Source organism: Rutilus rutilus, assembly GCF_951802725.1.
Source record: "Rutilus rutilus genome assembly, chromosome: 19".
In the NCBI taxonomy this organism is placed as follows: Eukaryota; Metazoa; Chordata; class Actinopteri; order Cypriniformes; family Leuciscidae; genus Rutilus; species Rutilus rutilus.
In genome coordinates this window covers 8,077,753-8,102,261 of record NC_140232.1, presented here as the reverse complement: position 1 = coordinate 8,102,261, position 24,509 = coordinate 8,077,753, and the positions used below count along the sequence as shown (strand labels likewise).

At 36.2% G+C, this 24,509-nt stretch overlaps 1 protein-coding gene across 1 annotated transcript; it reads left to right on the top strand.

Annotated features, from left to right (window-relative positions):
* Window positions 1–18: 18 nt before the first annotated feature.
* clcn6 (chloride channel 6) lies at window positions 19–21,675 on the top strand. The gene is made up of 23 exons (XM_084388875.1): window positions 19–148; window positions 929–991; window positions 1,119–1,184; window positions 1,269–1,334; window positions 1,939–2,005; window positions 2,091–2,197; window positions 2,776–2,902; window positions 3,144–3,211; window positions 3,968–4,026; window positions 4,800–4,932; window positions 5,048–5,161; window positions 5,972–6,138; window positions 6,241–6,358; window positions 9,905–10,034; window positions 11,412–11,565; window positions 11,704–11,860; window positions 12,108–12,214; window positions 12,835–13,021; window positions 15,204–15,361; window positions 15,912–16,068; window positions 18,059–18,166; window positions 18,408–18,533; window positions 21,085–21,675. The coding sequence occupies exons 1-23, from the start codon at window positions 74–76 to the stop codon at window positions 21,163–21,165; spliced, it is 2,595 nt and encodes an 864-aa protein (XP_084245001.1). The 5' UTR covers window positions 19–73; the 3' UTR covers window positions 21,166–21,675.
* The last annotated feature ends 2,834 nt before the right edge of the window (window positions 21,676–24,509 follow it).

The following is a 24,509-nucleotide window of genomic DNA, read 5'->3' as shown; positions in this document are numbered from 1 at the left end:
GCGCTTGAATGCCTCAGCACTCGTGTGATGGTCATGTGATCAGGTGCGCTCTAGTAGCGGTGTGTTGCTGAAGATGGCGTGCTGTGGAGGCTGTTTGTGTTGTCACTGCTGCTGCAATGAAGGCGACATAAGAACACCAGAGGAGCTGGTATGAGTTAATTTATGTGCATTATCTGTTTCATAAAGCAAAGCGCCTTGTTGAATGTTATGCGCGTCCTTTCTAATACGCAAAATGATGCTTCATCTGTTATTCTCCACCCACATTCACTGTAAACAGCACCATGTAAATCAAGTGTACACTAACAACGAGTTTAGCAATCAAAATGAGTGTACTGAGAGCAGTAAATGAATTCATATGCATCATCACTGAACGTGAAAGTATAACTGTTTCTGAATTTAGTGTGCTCCCTATCTAGACTACATTGTTGGGCATATTTGGCCAGTGCAGCAGTTTTGGATAAAATGTCATTAAGGAATCATGTCATTTGGACGTCATGTAATTTGGGAATTATGGAATTATATCACCAAAATATTATCTAGATAGGCAGCTCATCAGGTTATGGACACAACTTGTAATTCTTGATTTTATGATGATAAACTACCTGATTTAATAATTCTGTTAATGAGTTTCTTGTTGTTGTGAAGACTATTGTTGGAGAGATTGTAGACAAATCTTCTGCTTCAGTCATTATTCTAGGTATAATAAAATGAAATGTCAGAAATGTACTGAGAAAGAGTCCCTCCATTGTTTCGAGTCGTCACGTGCCATCTGTTCATTATGAAGACTGAGATCATCCCAGTCTGGGAAACCTTAGAACCACCAAAAGGAAACCATCAGATTGGGGGATTTACTTTCTAAAGCATCTGATCTCATTTTCTGAATGTGTTAATCTGATTGTATAATTTTATGCTGGCTTTTGCTTATTAGACAATACTGGGTGAAACCAGAGAAGATGATGATGATGAAATATTGCCAAGAAAAGACTATGAGGTCAGTGATTAATGGACATAAAGTAATTCCAGGACTTGAAACATACTTGATATTTTGTCTTTACCTGTGATGTTTGAACAATATGAATACTGCAATGTTATGTCTTCATTAATATTTGACATTTCAGAGTTTGGATTATGACCGATGTATTAATGAGCCATTCTTGGAGGTTTTAGAGGGGTTGGATAATAAGGTAAAATGTGTTATGTCATCATTTATCATATTCGATGATGTCAAGTCCTTGTTTACCAAGCTAATTATATCATTTCTCTTACAGAAAGCCAGAAAGTATGAAGCGATAAAGTGGATTTTGGTCTTTGCAATTGGAGTATCAACAGGCCTGGTATGTTTCGGGGTGGTTTATGTATCTAAAATAATTTTGATCAATGGTGCAAGCTGTTTTATACTGTCTTGATATTTCTACTGTAGAGTTTGAAACTTATAGAGGATAGTAGATCCTGTGGGAGTAGAATATGCAATATAAAATGATAACTACAATATAAAATGAGAACTAATGTCTTTGTTGTGGTCAGTAATTGGTTTATGATATTAGTATTGGTTATCTTGTATTTAGTAAATACAAATACAAATATATTTAAACTGATGAATGTGCCCAGGGGCCGGTTGCATAAACTGCTAAGACTAGTCTTACAAGACCATTAAGATTCTTCTGTTACACTTTATTTTAAGGTGACGTCCTAGTTACACGTGTACTTACTATAGTAATAACAGTAAGTTATGCATAATTACAATTAAACTAACCCTTAACCAAACCCCTACCGTAGCTCTGTAGTAAGTACACATACTTATTTGAGTAAGTACAATGTAACTACGTCACCTTAAAATAAAGTGTAGCTGATTATTTTTAACTGAAATATTTGACATTTAATCTCAGTACAGTTTCTATGGTTATCATTTTTTTGTTGTTGATTTTTCTCTGTTTTCAGACTGGCCTGTTTGTGGATTTCTTTGTGCGGCTTTTCACTCAGCTAAAGTTCCACTTGGTTGGACAATGTATCTTTTCTGCTCAATGCTGCTTTGTGTTTTGGCTTGTAATTTTGCACTATTTGCTGATTGGAGTCCTTGACGTGTTGTTTAGCTGTGGAGGATTGCAGTGAGAATGGCTGTTTAGCTCTCTCATTACTGGAGCTGCTGGCTCTCAATATGATGTTCATTTTCATCTCCAGTGTTCTGGTGCTCATTGAGGTAAGAACATCTGAATATACATTAAAGTTAGGGTAGGGAATTTCAGAGAGGCTAGTAATAGCAACCTAGCTTTGAAAGCATGAGGTCCTACTAAGCTCTTCACAGTGCTTTCCAAAGCCACGTCTCCTTCAAAGCACATGAACACGCACAGCAGAGTCTACAAAGCATCCCAGGATGAAAGACTGTGTTAAATTACCCCTTAACTTGATAGTGTTGACATAGAAACGCATAAATCTGAGTAGGGTGCGTGAAGTAATGGAAATACATGTGTTGACAGGCAGGTAGGACATCTTATGGACAAACATTTTTTGATCCTGAGACTTCCAAAGAAGATATATATGTTTTAATATTTAGACCACTTTTATTTTTGATTGCTATCAGGATGTGAAGACACACACACACACACACACACACATATATATATATATATATTATTTAGAAATAAATTACATACAAATATATATAATTTATAAAAATGATAAAATTGCATGCTATTCATAAAAAAATGCTCATTTAATAATTGTATAGTGTTTGTGTGTGGGGGAGTATATAATGAATCAATTTTTTCCTGTATATAGCCTGTTGCAGCTGGGTCTGGTATCCCAGAAATTAAAAGTTACCTTAACGGAGTAAAGATTCCAGGGATTGTGCGGCTGCGGACCTTCATTTGTAAAGTCACTGGGGTCCTGTTTGCTGTTGCTGGAGGTAATTATGAGAAAATTGCCTATATCAGCAGTACAAAGATTATAATAAAGCCTGGCTCTGTGCTCTGTTTGACTTAATGGTGATTGCCAATTAAAACTCTTTTTGGTTAAGACTTTCAAGAAACATATGTGTAAACTGGCCTGATACTGGTAATATGTCGATAAATGACATGATGTTTTCCAGAGCCTTGCAGACCGATGACAGTGACTCAAGACTGACTCAGTATTGTTTTTTGTTTCAGGGTTGTTTGTGGGTAAAGAGGGACCGATGATCCACAGTGGAGCGATAGTAGGGGCAGGACTTCCTCAGGTACTCCTCCATATGCTGATATTTCCAACGTGAGCTGAGTAATACACATACTGATTTCACTAATCTTTAACCTCTCTGCCATAGAAAGATGTTGAGGTTGACACTACTGTAAGGCTGGAAGCTTACACTGCTATTTTGAACCAATAATCGGAACAAAAAGAAGTTGAAGGGTATAGATATGAACTGATATGAATACATAGGATTTAACTTAGAGAACGAAAGTTACAATTACTTCAGCTTTCAACAACTTGACTTTTTTTTTTTTTCATAGAGTCCTACAGCCTTTAAAGCAGGCAAAGTAATTTATTAAGTTACATAATGCACTGCTGTGCAGAAGCCTTTCTCAAAGTATGATACATAGTCTGTAGTGGAAAGCACATGTGTGTTGTGCTGCAAATGGTACAGATGTGGCATTGAGGTGCAATCGATTCTTGTCTCCTCAGAGGCCATCCAGTGCCTGGAGAGTCTCAACAGTCCTCGATCCGAATAGTGATGAATCCCTTGCATTAGATAAGCATTAGCATACTGTGATGATGAAGGCCATTGTGCCACATATAATTCACATGTATACCGTTAAAGGGATTTCTGAAGTACTAGGGCAGTAAAGAGTTCTACCCACATTCGCTCAGCCCTACAGTACTTTAGATGGTTAATGATTTTGTGATCTGAATGTTACCTGGTAAGTAATTTATACATCATCTTTCCTTCCACAGTCATAGTTAAATCTTTTGAACGCATGTTTGTATGTCTGGTTAGTTTCAGAGCATCACCTTCCAGAAGATTCGCTTTCACTTCCCATATTTCCGCAGTGACAGGTGAGTAATGCATCACACCAAACACTAAATCATTTATTACACAGTGGAAAATGTATGTAAAACAGCATTTACCTCCACTGGCTGCAACCCTTTACCACTGTAATGTGGTATATTTCTTTGTGAAAATGTACAATATGGAACATTTTATCCATTGATAATTGACTGAAATGGAAAATGTCTCAATGTTTAAAGCTAGATTACAGAAATAGATTTTTGGTTAACATGATCCAATAGCATGTGTAGCTTTTAAAAAGATTTAAAAAGAAAAACACTTTTTTTGGTTACTATTTACAATAAGGTTTCATTTGTTAACATTAGTTAACATGAAGTAAGAATGAAAATGACTTCTACAGCATTTATTAATCTTAGTTAATGTTAATGTCATAATTTCATAATAATTTTTTTTTTTTTTAAATCAAAAGTTGTTTTTCTTAACATTTGTTAATGCACTGTGACCTTACATTAACAAACAATGAACAGCTGGATTTGTATGAACTAATATTAACAATGTTAGCGCAAGGTTAGTTAATACATTAACATATGTTAATAAGGCCTTCTTGTTAAGTGTTAGCCTTTTATCTTTAGAATATTACTGTTGTATGATATTATTTTATTATAATTCTTAAATAATATTTTTATAAATAATATTATACAAAATAATTTTTGCATCTTTAGAATAATGCGCACAGCCTAAATGTGCTCAATGAGACTGACTGTGTATTAATAACTGGGATATCAAAATTGCCCTAATTTTTATGTTATGCTGTGTTAAGGGACAAAAGGGATTTTGTGTCAGCGGGTGCAGCAGCCGGAGTTGCGGCTGCCTTCGGGGCACCCATAGGGGGCACACTTTTTAGTCTGGAGGAAGGGTCATCCTTCTGGAACCAGGCTCTCACATGGAAAGTGGTATGTTGATGTTTGTCGGGTTTTGGTCATGTATTTTTGGGATGTGCTCAGAAAGTGCTACTTGACCTTAATCCATTATAATTCCCTGTCTCTGTCTCTCTCAACTGTCTTTTAGTTGTTCTGCTCCATGTCTGCGACTTTTACACTCAACTTCTTTCGTTCTGGGATCAACTTTAATAAATGGGGATCATTCCAGCTCCCTGGCCTGCTCAACTTTGGAGAGTTCAAGGTGAAGAACTACAGAATGAAAACATTAAGTCCCCTTTATTATATGCATTTTTACATTCATGTTGATGTAAGTTAGGTGATAATATGGTAGTAACATTTAAAAGCACCAAATCCTCTCATGTCCTCTTTTACTTTTAAATATTTATGTGGCCTATTACTTTCTTAACCCCTAAGAATAAACGGTGAATTGCACTTGAGTCATCAGAGACTCAATTACTGTTGTGCAGAAAAAAAATATATGTGCACTATTACATTCCTCCGGTTCACTAGCAACCCTATACACTTTTTACAAAAAAATTAATTTGAAAACAGATATTGTTATATTTATTTTTGTATATACTTATTCTTGTTGTATTGTTTATTTGTGAATAGATTGATGAACACTAAGGTTGATGTTTAAATTTAAAAAGACCAGAGTTATGCATTTAAGAGTTATTGCGCATTCTTACTGTGAAAAATTAATTAGTGCACAGTATTGACATTTTTTTTTAAATAATATTTTATAAAATTGTAATGTCCTTTTCACCTGAAGTCATCTGATGTTTATTTAAAAAAAGTTAGAAGCCAGAATGCTATTTGATTTAGCCTAATGTTATAGGTAATGCAGCTTTTTTGAAATTAAAAGATAAATAATAGTTAATGCAGTAATTTAATATTAAGTCATATATGCTAAGATGCTCTTGAGGGTAAATTTGACCTTAAGCTTGCTGATTATTTGCGAATGCAGTTTCCTGTTGACTTAAAATGATCAATGAATTAATGAAAAGCAAACTGTGGTGTTGCCTTATTTGTTTTTCTTTGCTATCTTTAGTGCACAGATGGAGATAAGTCATGTCATTTGTGGACGGCAGTAGATTTGGCGTTTTTTGTATTAATGGGGGTGGCAGGAGGTCTGCTCGGTGCGCTGTTCAACTGCATCAACAAACGGTTGGCAAAATACCGCATGAGAAACGTTCATCCTAAAGCAAGATTCATCAGGTGCCCGAGAGATATCATACTTATATGGATTTAGTATTGAATGAAACCCAGATATGAAGAGAGTAGCTTTCTAACAATATTTTATATTTCTTTTATTGGCAGGGTGTTGGAGAGTCTGTTGGTATGTATGGTGACCACACTAGTGATCTTCATGGCTTCAGTGACTCTGGGGGAGTGCCGAGATTTAGTCTCCACCATAAATAACAACACATCAACACAGGTCAGACTGAGACCCGCTTCCTTTCTCTCTTATAACTTCATTCTTTTTCTCTCTTATAACTCTACTCTATTTTTCTTCGCTTCTTTGGTCCCACTTTATATTAAATGCCTTTAACTACTTTGTAATAACATTTAAATTAATAATTTGACACAATGTTCTTACTGTGTACATACTAGAGCTGCACGATTAATCCTTAAAAGATTGCAATCTTGATTCAAATACCCACACAATCTTTCTCCTAGTCAAGTCACCTTTATTTATATAGCGTTTTATACAATACAGATTGTTTCAAAGCAGCTTTACAGTGATCACAGGAAAATAATGCATTTTGGCTGTTGTTCAGCTGAAGTCATTTCAGTGTTGATTCAGTTCTGTTGTAAAGATCATCAATTATTCAATTAGTTCATTTCATCTATAAAGCAGTTTTGCAACAAACAAAAAAATGTCATCCAGCTCAGTTCATTTATCATACAACAGCGTCAGTACAGTCAGATCAATAATATTGTTGAATATTAAGTGTGCCTAACTAAGCAAGCCAGAGGCGACAGTGGCAAGGAACTCAAACTCCATCAGGTGACAGAATTGAGAAAAAAAAACCTTGGAAGAAACCAGGCTCAGTCAGGGGCCAGTTCTCCTCTGGCCAATGAATGAACACGGTGTGATTATGATTCAGGCAGCATCATAAGTCAGAATTCAGATTGGGATCGGTAGCAGGATAGCAGTATTCAAATATCCTTTAAAAAAAGTAACTTAACTTGGCGCTTCAAATAACAATTGTATCGATTACATTGTTATGCCACCAGGTGTGACTGTTAAAAAAATGATTTGTCATTAAATCATTCATTCAAGAGATTTGTTCAAAAACGCTGATTCATCCAGTAATGAAGCAAGTACTACTGTTCGGACGCTCTTGCTTACTGCTCCGCGCTTTGCTCTATCGCTTTTATATTTTATCTCCTATATTTTTATATTTTATTTCCTTTTATCACCTAATTTTAACTTCAGCAAATCAGCACAGTGCTCAAACGACAAAGTTTGGATTACTACAAAAACGCAGAATTCTTTTACCCGACCAGCTTACATTCCGGGGAAAGGAAAACACAACTGCCTACATTCATAAGGATAAGAGGGAAAATACCTCTTCTGGTTCAAGAATCTACTTGCTGCACTAACTGCCACTTTTACAAAGGATTGCAGTTCTTGAAACAAAGTTACTTTACGGGACCACCAAACCAGAGGGAGCACACAACAGAGCTTCGTCATGGACACCCTCAGCATACAGCCGGTGAGTCCCATGAAACTAGTGCTCCTCGACAGATAGAGAAACAAGCCGATCGACTTACAAATCGATGGCACAAACAGGGAGCGAGACCCAAAGGCGCTCGAGACATCAGATTGTCACGAGCATCACATATTGCCGCAGTAGCATCCTCTACCCCGGATACAGCTCTGACAAGGATTGCAAACACTGGTCTCCTACCACCGCCTATACATCTTGAGAACAGATTTGAAGTACTAATAAATGTAAATGAGGAATCCCCAAATGTGATCGAACACAGACTGAATGGGCCAGTAGCTAACACTGATGCTAACGGGCGCTCAAGGTCGAGCAGACAGCGGCACTCAGCTCAGAGCGCAGCCGGGCCCAGGACTCTGATAGTGGGGGACTCCATAATCAGAAACATTAGCAACAGGGATACAACTACGTGCTGCCTTCCACAAGCAACAACTTCTGATATAAACAGGGAACTTCAGAACATTCTGATGAAACATAAGACTGCAAATCGACTCATCATTCATGTGGGGAAGAATGATATTCATAAAGAGCAGTCAGAACTCCTTAAGAAGGATTTCAATGAACTTTTTGAGACACTTAAAAGACTGAAAGTTCAACATTCATCAGTGGACCACTCCCAGCAAGAGGAACAAACAGGTTTTCACGGTTGCTTGGGCTTAATACATGGCTGCAAAAAACCTGCAATATAAAAGGAGTGAACTTCATTGACAACTTCAATCTTTTCTGGAGTCAGAGACAACTGTTTCATCAGGATGGCCACCACCCAAACAAACTTGATTCAAGAGTGTTAAAGGACAATATCTACTTCTCCCTCAATCATCCTTCTGCAGTGTGTGCCAATCTGAATGGCACACACACACCTGGACACAGTATGAATGACCACAGGACTTCACTTCAGCAGCAAAATGGACATGCGGTTGACATATCACACAAGGACAATGATAACACCACTCCGCCACAACAACCTCTGCTCACGGACACAATCTCTGCAATCTCACAAATTCGAATAAATTAAACAGTTTTAAATAGACTGCAGCAATTTATATTTTGTCAGAACCTCTAGTAAATTGCATTATTTTATTTAGTTGTTCGATTGTGATCTCTTTTTGAAACAAAAAAAGGTGATTCTCAATTTATCCAGAACTCTAGTACATGGATGTTTTTACATTGTACTAATATGTAAAAATGCCTTTGTTGTAATTACATCTGTAATTAATTTCTGTGGTTACATCTATAATTACACTGTTGACCCTTCCCTTACCCGTTAAGCCACCCTTAAACCTACTCATACCACCAAACCTGTCCTTAACCTTACCCGTATCCCAACTCAGTAGCAGCACAAGTGTTTTGCAATACAAAATGAACAGTAAGTAATGATGAAAGTAATGATTACTTGCTGGGCTGAAATAACAGCAGCAAGATATTGAACTGTTGGTATACAACCTGGGGTGAGTTTCCCGCACAACAACGTAACTCACTGCTTAACCACCAAAGTTTGACGAATGGTTGTAGAAACGAACTAGCTAGTCACGACTATTTCCCTAAAGTGGTCACACCTCTGTCGTTTGAACGACACGTAACATGCATTTAATTAAGTTAACATGCAGTATTTGGCATACACTTTACTCTTATACATGCAGTTCATTCAGTCAGCAGCTTTCTCCACGTAACAATATTTTTCTGACATGCTGCTTTAACAAACTGAGGACTACTCGTTTTGCTTTATTTAATGTTTGATTCATCGCGGGTTCCTCTACATCATACTCCAAAGTTCCCTTGTGCATTTATCCACATGCACACTCCTCAGAAACGGGGCTGATTGTTGACATGCTAAAATTTATGATTAAAATGTATATTTAAATGGGATGAAAGATATACAGTAGAATGTATTGAATGTTAGCTTGATGCTGTGCCCAATAGCATGATCTGTTTAAGTCCACATGTCATTTTAACAGGAAACTATGCTTCTAACCACAGCTCGATAGCTATAGTTCCAACCACGCACGTTTGTGATGCTGTTTGCGAATGTTTGTTGGAACTATGCTTTCGGGAAACACCAAGTTGTTTAGCTTTGTTGGTAATGACTTGCAACCATAGTTGGCTAACGATGCTTTTGGGAAACACACCCCAGGTCCACACTTCAGTTTATTTTTATGAGAGTATAACTTCTAATTTCTAGAAAGCTGTCCTTTTTTTTCGTGTGCAGTATGAGTCAGAGTGTTGGTGCAGTAATGGTTTGTGTTTTGTAGGGTTCTGTAAGTGAGGAGGTGAACTCAACCATACGACGATTCTTCTGCTACAACAACACATATAATGACATGGCGACTCTGTTCTTCAACCCTCAAGAGGTGGCTATCCATCAGCTCTTCCACCAGAATGGTAAGAAACTTACCGGTACATGCAGCAATGTACTGTTTAGGTTAGGATTTTTTATTTTTATCACAGCATGGTTTGCTATTTTGAATATACCACCCCCTTTTCCAGCAACCTATGTTCTCCATAGACATTTCAGAAAATTCTACCAAAAGGATTTTAATCCTTAAAGACCTTTACCAAAAATATGACATGTATGTAATTTACTCCACCTCAACCTATTTTAGGACTGCACATTTGCATAGATAATCTTTGTAGTGTTTCGGCATCCGGGTTGCCAGCTCTGCTCTAGTTACCACAGCTGCAGCTACAAATGTTCGTGCTGGATCCTGCAGCCTATCTGGCAACCTCGAGTCAGGGGGGAGGGGGAGGGGATACACTGCTATACAGTAATTTGAAAGTGATTGCAGTACCAGTTTTGGCCACAATCTTACATATGGCTCCTTTAATATTAATAATCCACTACAGATCAAAAGATCAGATCAGATCAAATGCAATAATTATGATTTTTTAAAATGTTTTTTTAAGTCTTTTTCTGCTCACCAAGGCTTCAATTATTTGTTAAAAAAATACAGCAAAAACAGTAATATTGTGAAATATTATAAAAAAATATATATATATAAACATTTTCAAATGTAATTTATTCTTTTGATGCCAAGCCAATACTCCAGTCTTCAATTTAATAAAGACCAATTTATTGATCAATTTAATGCCTCCTTGCTCAATAAAAATCATATATTTATATATTTATCTTTGTAATTCAAGTTGTAATTTGAATGTGTTTCCACCTCCACGATGAGACTAGTGGAAGACTAATCCACATATTAGAATGATTTCTGAAGGGTCATGTGACACTGAAGACTGGAGTAAGGATGCTGAAAATTCAGCTTTGCCTCACGGGAATAAATTACATTTTAAAATATATTCAAAATATTTTTTTATATTACTGTTTTTGCTGTATTTTGGATCAAATAAATGCAGCCTTGGTTAGCAGAAGAGACTTACCGATCTAAAACCGTTGAACAGTATTGAATATTTAAAATAAATGAGACCAAAATAATGAACTGGAGTACACTTCTACAACTACTAAAACCTAAAACATTTAGCGAGGGTGAAATCACACTGATGTAAAGTAACAAAAAAAATAATTAGAGCCTCATTGTGAAATGGAATGTGGCACAATAAAAGTTTTATCTTGATTTATCTTGTTTTCATAATTGTTATAATCCAAATTTTCATTAAACATCCAGCCCTCACCTCTATGATATTGTGGTCCGTAGAAATCAAGTTGAAGTTTCCTGAGATGTTAATATGACCATACAACTCTATTTTCTAACCCTTTCTGTCTTTCTTTCTCCCTCCTTGTTCTGGCTTTGTTCACAGCTACCTTCAGTCCGGTCACCCTCTCGCTGTTCTTTGTGCTGTATTTTTTTCTGAGCTGTTGGACATATGGTGTTTCCGTCCCCAGTGGTCTGTTTGTCCCGTCTCTTCTCTGTGGAGCTTCACTTGGACGCCTGCTGGCCAATGTCCTCAAAATGTAAGATTTATTTCTGTTTATAGTGTTTTAAGAACAACCAAGGTAGCCTTTTGGAACAGGACACATGTATTTAATGCATCTTATTCATCATAATCTTTTGCCATAAATGTAAAATGTTGTTTTACTGTGTAATTGCAGTAACTTCCATATGCAAATCTATTCGGGGACCTTTGCCTTGATTGGAGCAGCTGCCTTCCTAGGAGGCGTGGTTAGAATGACCATCAGCCTGACAGTAATCTTAATTGAATCGACCAATGAGATCACCTACGGACTTCCCATTATGATTACACTGATGGTAGGAAAACAAAAATCTGAATTTGGTGTTTTTTTGTCTTATAGGAAATCATCATCCAGGAAATTTGTGTGATAATAAATACTATTATTTGGACAGTTTGTGTGACATTTTAACTATCAGACTACACCCTTAATAAATGTCTTCCCAGTATAGCATAATTAAAATGTATTATGGTAAAAAAAAAGAATCTACATATAATGTCTCATTCTTCTCTTCAATGACTTCTAACTACCATTGTTTTTGTCAGGTGGCCAAATGGACAGGAGATTTCTTTAATAAGGGAATATATGATATTCACATTCACCTGAAAGGAGTCCCGCTGCTGGAGTGGGAAACAGAAGTCGAGATGGACAAGTGAGACCTTTGTATTACACGTGTAACAGTGGCTTTTTATTATTGTGGATCACAGAGGCTCCCAGAATTTGAACTTTTAATACACGCTTAAAAATCTCTGCATTTCATAACATTATTTGTCAAATAATCCAAGTTCTAGGAAAAATATGATATTTTGTAATGCAATGATGTTCGTACATGATGTGTCTAAATGCTTTTGGGGCCACTTCATTTATTCATTGCACTCATTCAATGCTTAAAATCCTTATCTCATCTCTTAAATTTCATTAATTCAGTCATTGCTTAAAATCTTAAGTTCATCTCTTTAAAAAAAAAAATGCATTCATTCATTCACTGCTTAAAATCCTTATCTCGTTCATTCATTCATTCATTAAAATCTTTAGTTCATCTCTTTCATTCATTCATTCTTTGCTTAAAATCCTTGGTTCGTTCGTTCATTCAAAATTCATTCAATTACTAAGTATATTTCTCAAAATTCGTTTAAATCCTTAGTTCGTCTCTAAAAAATCATTTGTTAATGAATGAATGAATGCATGCATGCATGAATTAATATTTCTCTTCATAATTTGTCTTGTACAATTTTGTCTTGTTTGTTTTTAATGTATCCCCATCTCCATTAGATTGACAGCCAGTGACATCATGGAGCCCAACCTGACATACGTGTATCCTCACACCCGTATTCAGTCTCTGGTCAGTATCCTGAGGACCACAGTCTATCACGCCTTCCCCGTTGTCACCGAGAACCGAGATAACGAGAAGGAGTTTATGAAGGGAAATATCCTCATAAGCAACAATATCAAATTCAAGGTACATCACACCATTTGTACTAGTGTTTATCTACAGTGTTTTGACCACAAGATGGTGCAAATGGTCTACTGTTTTTACGTCTCGCTCAGTAGAGTTGAAGTGACTTTTTGCCTGCCGGATGATAAAATAGACTATATTGAAGGAAGGACCTGAACCATAATTAGGGATCGGATTATCATAGTGACTAGGTGGTGTTTTTTTTGTTTTTTTTACTTTAACTAATACAGTTTTTCTCAGATGCTTTGGCACATTTCTTAAATCATCCTTAGCATTTGCAAACCAGTAAGTGCATTTCTCAAAACGATTCATTCAAACCGCACAACACAATGAATTACCTGCAAAAAGCCTGTAACTTGCTTAAAATCCTTGGTTCATCTCTCAAAAGTATTTCTTTTTTTTTGTAAAATATACAAATATACAGTGCTTTGCAATAAGTGCAAATAGTTGTTAGATGCTGCTACTAACTTATAAATAGTGGCAGATACTATTTGCACCTCAGTATTGTTGTACATTAACAGGATGCAGTAATAACATAGTGTAAATGACTATATTTATTAAAATTATTAAATTGATGCCGCAAACAAGAATGCTTAGCCATGTTGTCGATATAACAGTGTACTCAGTCAGTATTTCCTGATGTAAACTATGGCTACGGTTTTGATGACAATGATTGAATATGCACAAGGTTGCATTATTTATAGCATAGCATATATCAATTTCAGTGGTACAAAATGTACACATTAATGTTTGTGGAATATTGATTGCAATCAACAAATTACAGGACAATGTCAATGTGGTACAAAAAAAAAAAAAAAAGACAACCATTTTACAGTACATCTTCATATTAATTCATCATTACTTATAAAGTGCATCTTATTTTACCATAAATGCTTGTCAGTACACTTTAACCATATATGTCATTTCTATCGAAACATATGTCATTAGACATAACTATTTCACAGAACAAAGGGGAAACATTTAAAAGTCAACATTCACCTGACAGCAATTTGTCAGTTCAGGACACACAAAAAACTAATTAATAGAAGTGTGTGGAAAGATTAACAGATTATGACTGGTTACATTTAGCATTTAATGGCTATTTTAAAGACTATATAACAGAGAACCAGTACAATATATTTTGATCAACATGAAATGAGCAATTGATGTAGGAAACGGCAGACAATTGCAAAAAAAAAAAAAAAAAATCTGTTGTGATCTGAGAAATGTACCAAAGCTACTGAGAAAACTCTGCTTTGACTCGGAGCATGACTTCATAATGAAACTAATCAATGTTATTGTGTACCATTCATTACTGTTGTTATTACTAGGAACTGGATAGTATTCTGATTGTTCCAATCCAATCTGACTTCTGACCTGTAATGCTGCCTGAATCATAATCATACACTGTTCGTTCGTTGGCGAGAGGAGAACTGGCCCCCCGACTGAGCCTGGGTTCTCCCAAGGTTTTTTTCTCCATTCTGTCACCTGATGGAGTTTTGGTTCCTTGCCACTGTCGCCTTTTTCGCCTTTTTTCACCTTTGTTGCCATTGGCTTGGTTGCTTAGTTGGGTACATTTAATTTAATATTCAACAATATTATTGATCTGCCTGCATTGACTCCATTATATGAGAACTGAACTGAGCTGGACAATGACATCATGACCTTCTCCAGAGCAGATATATATATATGAACTAAATTAATTACTTTTTTACAACAAAAATGAAACATCACTGAACTTACTGAAGCTGGACTGTGATATTATTTTCTTCTGGAAACAAACTTTGTTGCATTATTTTCCAGTTATTTTTGTAAAGCTGCTTTGAAACAATCTGTATTGTAAAAAGCACTATATAAATAAATGTGACTTGACTACTATATGTAATTCTAAAATAATCTTTCATTAATATATTATAACTTTATCCACTTCTAAAATATGTATCCACTCAAAATCCAACTTAAATCTGATGGGTAGATCAAGTACATAACATAATTTTAAAGTTGTTTTAAAATAAAATAGTTAAAGTTAAATTTAAAAAATGTATTAGCAATAAGCATGTGTAGAAATTAACATTAACCAAAATTAATAAATGCTGTATTGTTAGTTTATGATTACTAATTATTTTTGTTTCAATGTCCAAAAAAACGAAACCCTGTTTCACTCTTGTTGTTTCTGCTCCTTCAGAAAACCAGTGTGTTGACGCGTGCGGGGGAGCAGAGACGGAGGTGTCAGTCGATGAAATCATACCCGTCGAGTGAGCTACGCAATGTGTGTGATGAGCAGGTTGTTGTGGAGCCGGCGGAGGAAGGGCAGGACATGCTTCAGCAGATGCTGGAGAGGAGGTCAGTTGGATGAACTTTGACCTTTTACCTCCAGAACTACTGTATTATCACCCTGTTCTAGTTGAAAAGAATATATATTATGAGAACATTGAGCATTGAGACAAAATGAATTCATATAACAGTACTTTGCATGCAGTGTATATTGTCACAGAAATATTTAAACACTGCGTATTCTCCACTTTTGAGCATTTATAGCTCCCAGAAGTCCGCTTATAATTTTTTTCTTTCACCAAAAACAGCCATTTGGTGACATGACCACTTCCATCCTCTCTTTTACACTTAGACTTTAACGGTTTTTTTGCTCATGTACTTTTAAGTCCTCTATATGTAATCCAGGGCAGACCAGTTAGCTGAATATTGAAAATATAAGAGATCATATGTTAATACGCTGATATTTTTCAATGAATGTTTTTGCTGTTTTTAATAAATGATGTCGGTATACTGGGGAGGAGCTGTGACAGTATTGTGCCTTTTATTTAAAAAGAGCAAAGGAAATCTATTTTCCCACGTGAGCCGTTTACATGAGACTGCTGTGTGTTGATGTTGGCAGGCATGTGCCGTACCCAAACCTTTACCCGGACCAGTCTCCCAGTGAGGAGTGGACCATGGAGGAGAGGTTCCGCCCGCTCACCTTTCATGGGCTCATCCTGCGTTCACAGCTCGTCAACTTGCTGATCCGCGGCGTCTGCTATGCTGAAAACCAGTCGGTCAGTGTCATTCAAACGCCTGCTCCTGTTTCCCTTCTGCTTGATTCTTCTCTCTTCTTCCCTTTTGTTTGTTCTCTTCCTGTCTCATCACATTTTCTCCTGCCTTCATTTCCCACCTCGATTTTCTGCATATTACTCTCATCATTCTTTGAGGAGGTCAAATCATCCCTGTGGTCTCCTTATGTTTATGCCTTATAATTACTTGAAAGTGCACATTAAAATTCTAATTTATTAATAATTGTTCCTGTTTTTTTAATAATATTTTATTAAAACTTTATAGCTTTCTCCATCATTTGGCTAATCAAGGCAGCATGATCAGGGAACAATATTATTATTAACCACTCTCATTAAAGGGATCCTATTATGCTTTTTTTTATATTTTCAACTTTTTTTTTTAGTGTGTAATGTTGCTGTTTTAGCATTAAAGAGGTCTGCAAAGTTACAAATCCAATCCAATCCAAAGGGAGTTATTCTCTATATCAGTAAGCACAGTTTCTGAACTCCCTGAAATGGCTCCATTGTAGTCTTGAGGTTTCTTCTGGGAACAAAAACATCACAATATTCCTCATTTAAAGGGGTCCTATATGCTTTCATTCTTGATTGTTCAAAAAGCACATTATTTTACATTTTTACAGCTCCTCTCTCCCTAGTCTGGCTCGAACGTTCCGTATAGTTCCAGTTTCGATGAAGCCCCTTCTTCCGAAATACGAAATGTGCTGTTATTGGTTAGCTGGTTAGTGTTGTGATTGGCACTGCTCGGCACGTTGGGAAATGTCCCGGCCCTTACAATAACCGCGAGTTTCATCTGCTCAGGTGTAAATATTAAGGATGCAGTCAATTTCAAACCAATTCAAGCCTGATTCAGACTTAAGAACGTTAACAAACAAGAGGATCGTCAAGAACGGATTTCATGCACAGACTTCGCAAGCAGGATTTCACAGGATGTTTCAGAGTAGTGTGTTTTTTTTGGTAATTTTCTTATACATTTTAGAAACGTTATACTCATTATACGTTTGACATTTAATCATGATATTTGTTGGAAAACTATGTTTACTACGATTACAAACAGTAATCGATCACAAAACCATGGTTAAAGGGATACTTCACCTCTGGAAAGATGAAGGTGTATTTAAAATGGGTCATTTATGTAGAAGAAATCATTTTTGAATTTGGAGCTTTCTAGACTGAGAAAAGCCAGAAAATTTATTTTTGGCTTATGTGGATGAAAGACAACAACTCCCAGAATGCACTTGCTTCGCTGCCCTTTTTACAGTCTATGGTTTAGACCATAGATATTGATGTCTATGGTTTAGATGAGCGTTATGGAGGGGAAATCTGCGTGCATATGGTGACGCAAAAGTGTGTGAAATTCAATGTAGTATGCACTCCAGGCGGCTAGGTGGCAATGTGAAGCACTGATCGGTGCCTTCACTGCCTAGCAGACTTTTGCGTTTTTACCGTTTAGACGGAAACGCGACGGTGGAGCGTTTTTAAGATTTCCACTCTGGAGGGTGGTTTCACTTTTTTGCGTTTTTAAGCCCCAAAAACGCTGTCGCCGTCTAAACGAAAGGCACATCTGATAAAATATTTTTACGTTTTCACCCGCGAGCGTTCTCGTGTAAACAGGGCCTAATAAAGTACTTCAGTTCTTCTTAAGTGTCAAAAAACGAATTGCATTTAATATAAATTTAAACTATAATACATTTTCATTTAATTCCAATTAAAATGCAGATAAGAAAACATTATATTCAGTTCACACTTAAGTATATATTTGAAGTATATTCCATAATAAGTAAAAAATAATAATTATAGGTTGCTAAAAACCTATAATTATTTAGCAGTTTACAAGTTCCTTTAGAAGAATTATCAGCAAACAAAGTTAGGAACTTTGATACTTTAATTTGTCCTTGTTTAACTTGTTCATAGCTCTACACGAATCAACCAGATGCATGTCAACCAACCTATCTCTCTCTCTTCCTCCACTCTGTAGAGCGCCTCTCAGCCACGGCTCTCTCATTCAGAGATGACTGAGGACTACCCACGATTCCCTGACATCCACGATCTCGACCTGGCCCTTCTCAATCCACGCATGATTGTGGCAAGTCCTCTGACCTATAAAACTCATCAGGGAATGCCGTGACTCACAGCAGTTCATAAACTGCTGGATATCAGTTATACATGATGTGTGTTGATGTGCATAATGACTATTAATTGGTGTTAATTGGAAACGTTGAAGAGCTCTTGCTGTAAAGTGAGCCATGCAGTGATGACAGTTTGTTCAGTGGTCTCTCTTAGACATAATTAGCCTAATTTTGTTTTTCTTTTTTCTTTTTTTACAGGATGTGACTCCTTACATGAACCCCTGTCCGAATACAGTCTCTCCAAATACACGCGTCTCCCAAGTATTCAATCTGTTCAGGACCATGGGGCTTCGACACTTACCTGTAGTCAATGCCGTGGGAGAGGTACGTCTTAGACTGAGAGGGACGTTTACACTACACAGAAAACTCTTTATGCGTTTTGACCGTTCATTTACACAACAATGGAGTTTTGGGGGCCTGATTATGCAAACTTTTAAAGACTTTCAAAGTGCAAATTTGTGGAAACGGTGACGTCATGCACATGCGTATTATGTGTTCCGTCTATAGCGTAGTGCTTCTTTACTAAGTGACATCGGCCACTACTGGCCTGGAATGCATAATGCAGCGTTTTTAGTCATTTTCGCGGGATCGTTTTCAGAAAGGCAAAAGAAAAACTTTTCCGTTTTTAGTTGTTGTGTAAACACCCTTAATAAGCACAAACCATCTAAACATGTAGATGGAAACAAAGTGGCAAAGAAATATAGAAGAAACCTTCTGTGTCTTCATTCATTTGAATGCGATTTCTTGTTTTCCTTTTTCTTTAGTGTGTTATGTAGCTGTTTGTGCATGTATAAGATCTGCAGAGTTACAAAGCTCAAAGTCTCAAACCTAAAGAGATATTCTTTGTAAAAGTTAAGGCCTTCCTAAAACGCTTCGTTCAAACACGCCCAACAAATCTACGTCAGTGTGTGGGGGCAGAGTTTCGTAACAACGCCCAATTGTATACGCAAAGAAAGAATGCAGAACTTTTAGTCTCGCTGTGTAATTGTTACCGCCATGTCGTGGAGACGCTATGTTTCTCGTTGCGAAAGCCAAACTACTTTGTCTGGCCTTCCAAAAGAGGACACAATTAGAAAACAGTGGTTAAGCTTTATTTACAACAGTGTTCCTGAACAGTACAACCAAAATATTTGACTGTGTGCTGCGCATTTTTCGGAGGACTGTTTCCAGAACCTGCGAGAGTACAAGGCCGGCTGTGCTCAAAGGCTGATTCTAGAAAGTGGGGCAATTCCATCTTTGCATTCTGGCGCTTCTGACTCACAGACACAGTAGCAAATTCTTAAAATATGAAAACATACTTACAGGCTGACTATTCAAATGCGAGTTTTGAGTAGTAGAGGGTACCGCTTGTTTGACGTTTCTACGATCACAAATGCAGACATGGTTTTTATGTTTACATAGTGTTCCCCCCCCCCCCCCCAAAAAAAAAAATTAACACGGCGCAATGCTTAAAAAGACTAAGAATAAGAACTTAAAAGAATAAGTCATTATAATCAATAATTATCTCCCCAATGAAATAGAACCTTACCAATCTGGGCTGCGTTTCCCAAAAGCATCGTAAGCCTAAGTTGATCGTAAAAACGATCGCACGACTGATCTTAATATTATGGTCTGTTTCCCAAAAGCATCGTAGCTTAAGTAGCACTTGAAAATCTTCGTAGAACTACGAGTGCTCTGGAGTAATCGTACATCCCCAAGTGCATCGTAAGAAGACAGATTTATGAGGACACCTGTAGGACAACCGGCAGATTACACCTTTAACTTTATTCAAATGCAATGTGATTATAATATAAGGTTTTTATTGTACTTTATTGTACACTTTATTACTCTTTTTTTTGTTGTTAGTTAAATTAATGTATAAATTAAATAATTAAAAAGGTCAGAAAACAAAACAAAAAAAATAGAAATAATTTAATCTAATAATTTTAATCAAAATTAAAATAAATGAACAAAATAAATAAATTAAAGAAATCCTTTAAATCTGTTAAAAATTACATCTTTGTTTCGCTCTATCTCCTCTAAAAGGACATTAATTGCATCTTTTTGAAAGGGAAGGTTTTTTTTTTTTTTTGCCATTTTGTCAGTGCCTCCGCCTGTAGGTGCTTTATATAGACTTGTCTTGATTGCTAATCCACAACATATGACAATTATTAGGTTAAACGTTCAGAATACGATTCCATATAAGGTTATATTTCAGCGCTTCGCGAATGGACAGCGACTCTTAAGTAGCACGTAGAGCGCGTTCATGTTAAGTTCATTTTTGGGAAACGCTCGTGGAATTGCTGCGAGCGTTCGTAACCTTGCACGTAGAAAGCGCTCTTAAGAGCTAAGATACATCGTTATCGGGAAACCCGGCCCTGATAAGTTCTGGTCCAGTCGCGCTGGCAAAGTTGATCGATCAGCTTGGTCATCTGCATCAGATTCGGGCTCGAATTGAAAAGGTAGTGCCGACATTATCACCTGTCATTATTGCTTTGGGAGCTGATGTTCCAAATCCGGTAAGGGGCGTAAGATTTCCGTCGCACGCTTCAGGTTTTCAGGCCAATCACAATGCACTGAATTGCTGGCCAATCAGAGCACACTGCGCTTTTCAGAACAATGAGCTTTGTGAAAATCAACGCGTTTTCCAATTCAGTGAAAGTATAGTGTCCAGGGGCTGTAAAGCTCCAAATGAACAAAAAAAGCTAAACATAAAACAAACCATATTATTGAGGGTGAGTATATGACAACAGAATTACATTTTTTGGATAAACCTTTTCTCTTTTTTTTTTTTTTTTTTTTTTTTTTTTCTCAGAATATATTTTCTTGGAAGAAGCTTAGTAAACTACAAGAATGGTTTCATACATTTGTGTTTTGCTGTTTGTGTCTCTTGCAGATTGTGGGAATAATCACCAGACATAATCTTACCCATGAGTTTTTAGTTGCTAAACTTCGACAGCATTACATCACAATCTAAGACTCCTCTGGCGCCATCTGCGATCAATCAGCCATACTCGAGTAGCGGCTCGCTTGAGATGATATGAGACGAGCCGAACGCTCCAGGGACCTGAGACCAGATCGCCTCCGGACCTGAACCCCTGCTTCAGGTCGACCCTTAAGCCATTCCTAGTCACTGCGTGGACCGCTAGAGTTCGGTATCTGACCCGTCCAGGCACAAACACACACACAATTAATGCAGGTGAGATACCATTAATCAACACATTTCAGGAAAGCATCCTGATTTCCTCATACTGACGATGTTCTCTGCCCGTGCTTTACCAACCTCACTGTAGCACTTTTAATTTTGTCTCTTTAAGTTCTGAATGTGTTAAATTGTGCTGACCATTTCTGTGTATTTATGAATGTTTGCTTTTGCACAAAGAGTGAGATAAACCACTGACCACAGTCCCTGGTCAAGATCTTTTTACTTAAAGGGTAAATATTATGAAACCAAGAACATGTCTGTGTCATTATTTACCCCAGAATCAAAAGAAAGATTTGTGTGTGTATAAAGAAAATGCTGCTGCTTTTTTTTTTTTTTTTTTTTTTTTGACCATTAGGATTTTTTAGCATTATGGCATTGTGATAATGAAGCACATTTCCCCCAAATGAAAAATTCTTTTCGTTACTGTTCTGTCAAAGGAATATTTAAATTCTATTGCCATCATTTATTCTGATTTCGATAAAATTACTGTATTACAATAATACAGATATTTGTTTTAAAATTCACTGTATTTGTTAATTAATGTAAAGAGAGTCATCAAAATATAAATAATTGGAATTGCTTAAAATCCATTTATGGCGCATAACAGTAATTATAAATTGTAAAATGAACGTTAAAATTCAACAAATTAAATAAATTGTTAAATAAGGCTTAATTTACTCTATAAACAATTTTTTTTTTTTTTTTTTTTTTTTTTTTGATTTGGGGTGGAATTTGACCAATTTTCATGAGACCTTTCTGTCATTTTCGGCATTTATAACAAGTGGGAAATTGTAATTGTGGCATTAACAATATTTTTACTGTTATCTTCAAATAATCATTATGCCCATTCCATTGAAATTTCCTGACATTCTTGATTGTTGTTTTGTCAGGGAAGAAAGTTCTCAGGGTGTGTTTGTATTAATGAACCAATCAAACCACCATCAAGTCACTAAATTACAGGGATTTATGTAATATTCTTGTTTTTGTAATCTGACATCCACTGTAATGTACGGTCATGATATCAGTATCATAATGCGACTGTGGTTTGATTTCAAGGGACTTATAAGAGCAGACTAAATAGTATTAGAAGAAATGATAGCACATTTATATACTACACATTCCTTCTCTTTTTTTATTTTTATTTGATTTATTTAAGATGAATTCCACTGAAGAGATTTTGTCACATTATATCACACTGCAAATATTGTTTTAAATTATGCTTTAAAATGTCATTTATCTATTGCAGTTTTTTATTGTGATGTGAAACCATCAGTTTTATTTGATGTGTCTTTTCAAATGTATGTTTTATAACCATACAGATTATTTGTTGACTAAATATGTGCTGCAGGTATAGATAGTTGACTGAACACCATCCGTCTGTTATAAGAGCTTCATAAAGTGACATGCAAATGTTATGAAAATCATCTGTAATCTCAATACTCCATTCTAGTGTCATGTATTCTATCATTATGGGTTTTCAGGTGATGGATACAATGCAGTATAGTCAAAATAAAATTCCCTTGTAAACTTGCTTGGTAGAATGAGTTCAGGTTTTGGTCTGTATTTCTACAGCATTCCTAATAGGATTTATAAAACTGTACTTATAACATGGTTAAGGAAACTAATTTTATTCATTTAATATTCATGAAATGGATTGCTTCTGCTATGCTAGAATCAGCTTTCATAACCAGATGCTGGTCATTGTCATAAAAAAAAATCTAATATTACAGTATTTGAATCAGATTACATAATGATGGACCTTACACAGCTATAACACAACCTTATATGCTTTTTGTATGTGTGTGCAGTTAAAGGAAGTACTTATACAAAGAGTTTTCAAAAAACAAAAAAATGCCCTGATAAGTCACCATTTTAATGACAGGTTTCTTCAGGCGTCTTGGAGATGTTGCCACACTTCTTCTGGATTTAGTCTTGTCTCATTTTTTTCTGTTTCTTCATGTAATCATAGACGGACTCGGTGATGGTGAGATCAGATCTCAGTGTGGATCATACAGGCTGTTGTCAGACTCCTTGTGCATACAAAAATCTCACAAGATTATTACAATTAATGGCAATAGAAATGTTTGGAAATGTAAACTGATACTGCCTACTGACACACTACAGCAAAAGATAAAAATAACTGGCTTAAAACCTTTTCTTGTGTGTGTGAAAAAAACTTTTGCACAGTACTTTTAAATGGTAGTGTATTTGTATATGTTGTTCTAGAAGTAAGCCATAAATATATATATGGCTTACTTCTAGAACGGCATATACAAATACACTACCATTTAAGTTGTTGGTCGGTAAGACTCTAAGAAGGTCTTTAATTCTCACCAAGGCTGCATTTATTTAATCAAAATACAGTACACTGTCACGTTCTGGAGGATGTTGGCATTAAGGAAATTACCTTTAGTTTAATGAATAATACTATAAAAGTGAAATTGAGGAGTGACAAAGGCAAAACTTGACAATAAAAGTGACTTAGTAAAAAAGTATGCATATTTTCTTTGACATATTTCCATTAGAGGGAGATGGACATGGCAACATCTGCTCAAAGCAATGTAGTGAAATTATTTAAAATGGACTTAATTGTGATATAGCAATAAATCACATGATTTCCATCTATATACATTGTGAGTTTTTTGTAGTATCAGTATTAAGACGTGTATGATGAGTATGAAAAGGCACTTTATAGCAGGAATGAGCAGTTTGATGTGAATAAAGAGTCCCTGCACCTGCTTTTCAGTCAGTCATATTCACAGTCGAGCTCAGTGGCGGATTCATTTAGTTCTTCACGGCCGAGTGTGTGGAGTTAAACACACTCTGACACATGCATCAAACCTCCTAATGTAGGCTGATGTGTCGGACATGGACTATTTCAGCACAGATCCGATTTCCACCAAGGAAACAAGGCTCATAAAACGTTGAGCTAATTGTGGCTTTCCTCAATGACAAATTAGGCCGTTGTCATTTTGCTTCCATTCCAGTTCACATCTGTGCTTTTGTACGAAGAATGAATTTATAGTGAATAAGGGAGGCAACATGTTCGTGGACCTGTGTTTTCAATTATTGTACAGGTTTCCAATCTTTCACAACAATGTTGTTTTTTTTTTTTA

Excerpts from the sequence above, each read along its gene's own strand:
- clcn6 (XM_084388875.1), top strand. The coding sequence starts at position 74 with ATGGCGTGCTGTGGAGGCTGTTTGTGTTGTCACTGCTGCTGCAATGAA. Across the intron at positions 11,566-11,703 it reads CTGGCCAATGTCCTCAAAAT|TAACTTCCATATGCAAATCT; the intron begins GTAAGATTTATT and ends GTGTAATTGCAG. Across the intron at positions 16,069-18,058 it reads GCTATGCTGAAAACCAGTCG|AGCGCCTCTCAGCCACGGCT; the intron begins GTCAGTGTCATT and ends TCCACTCTGTAG.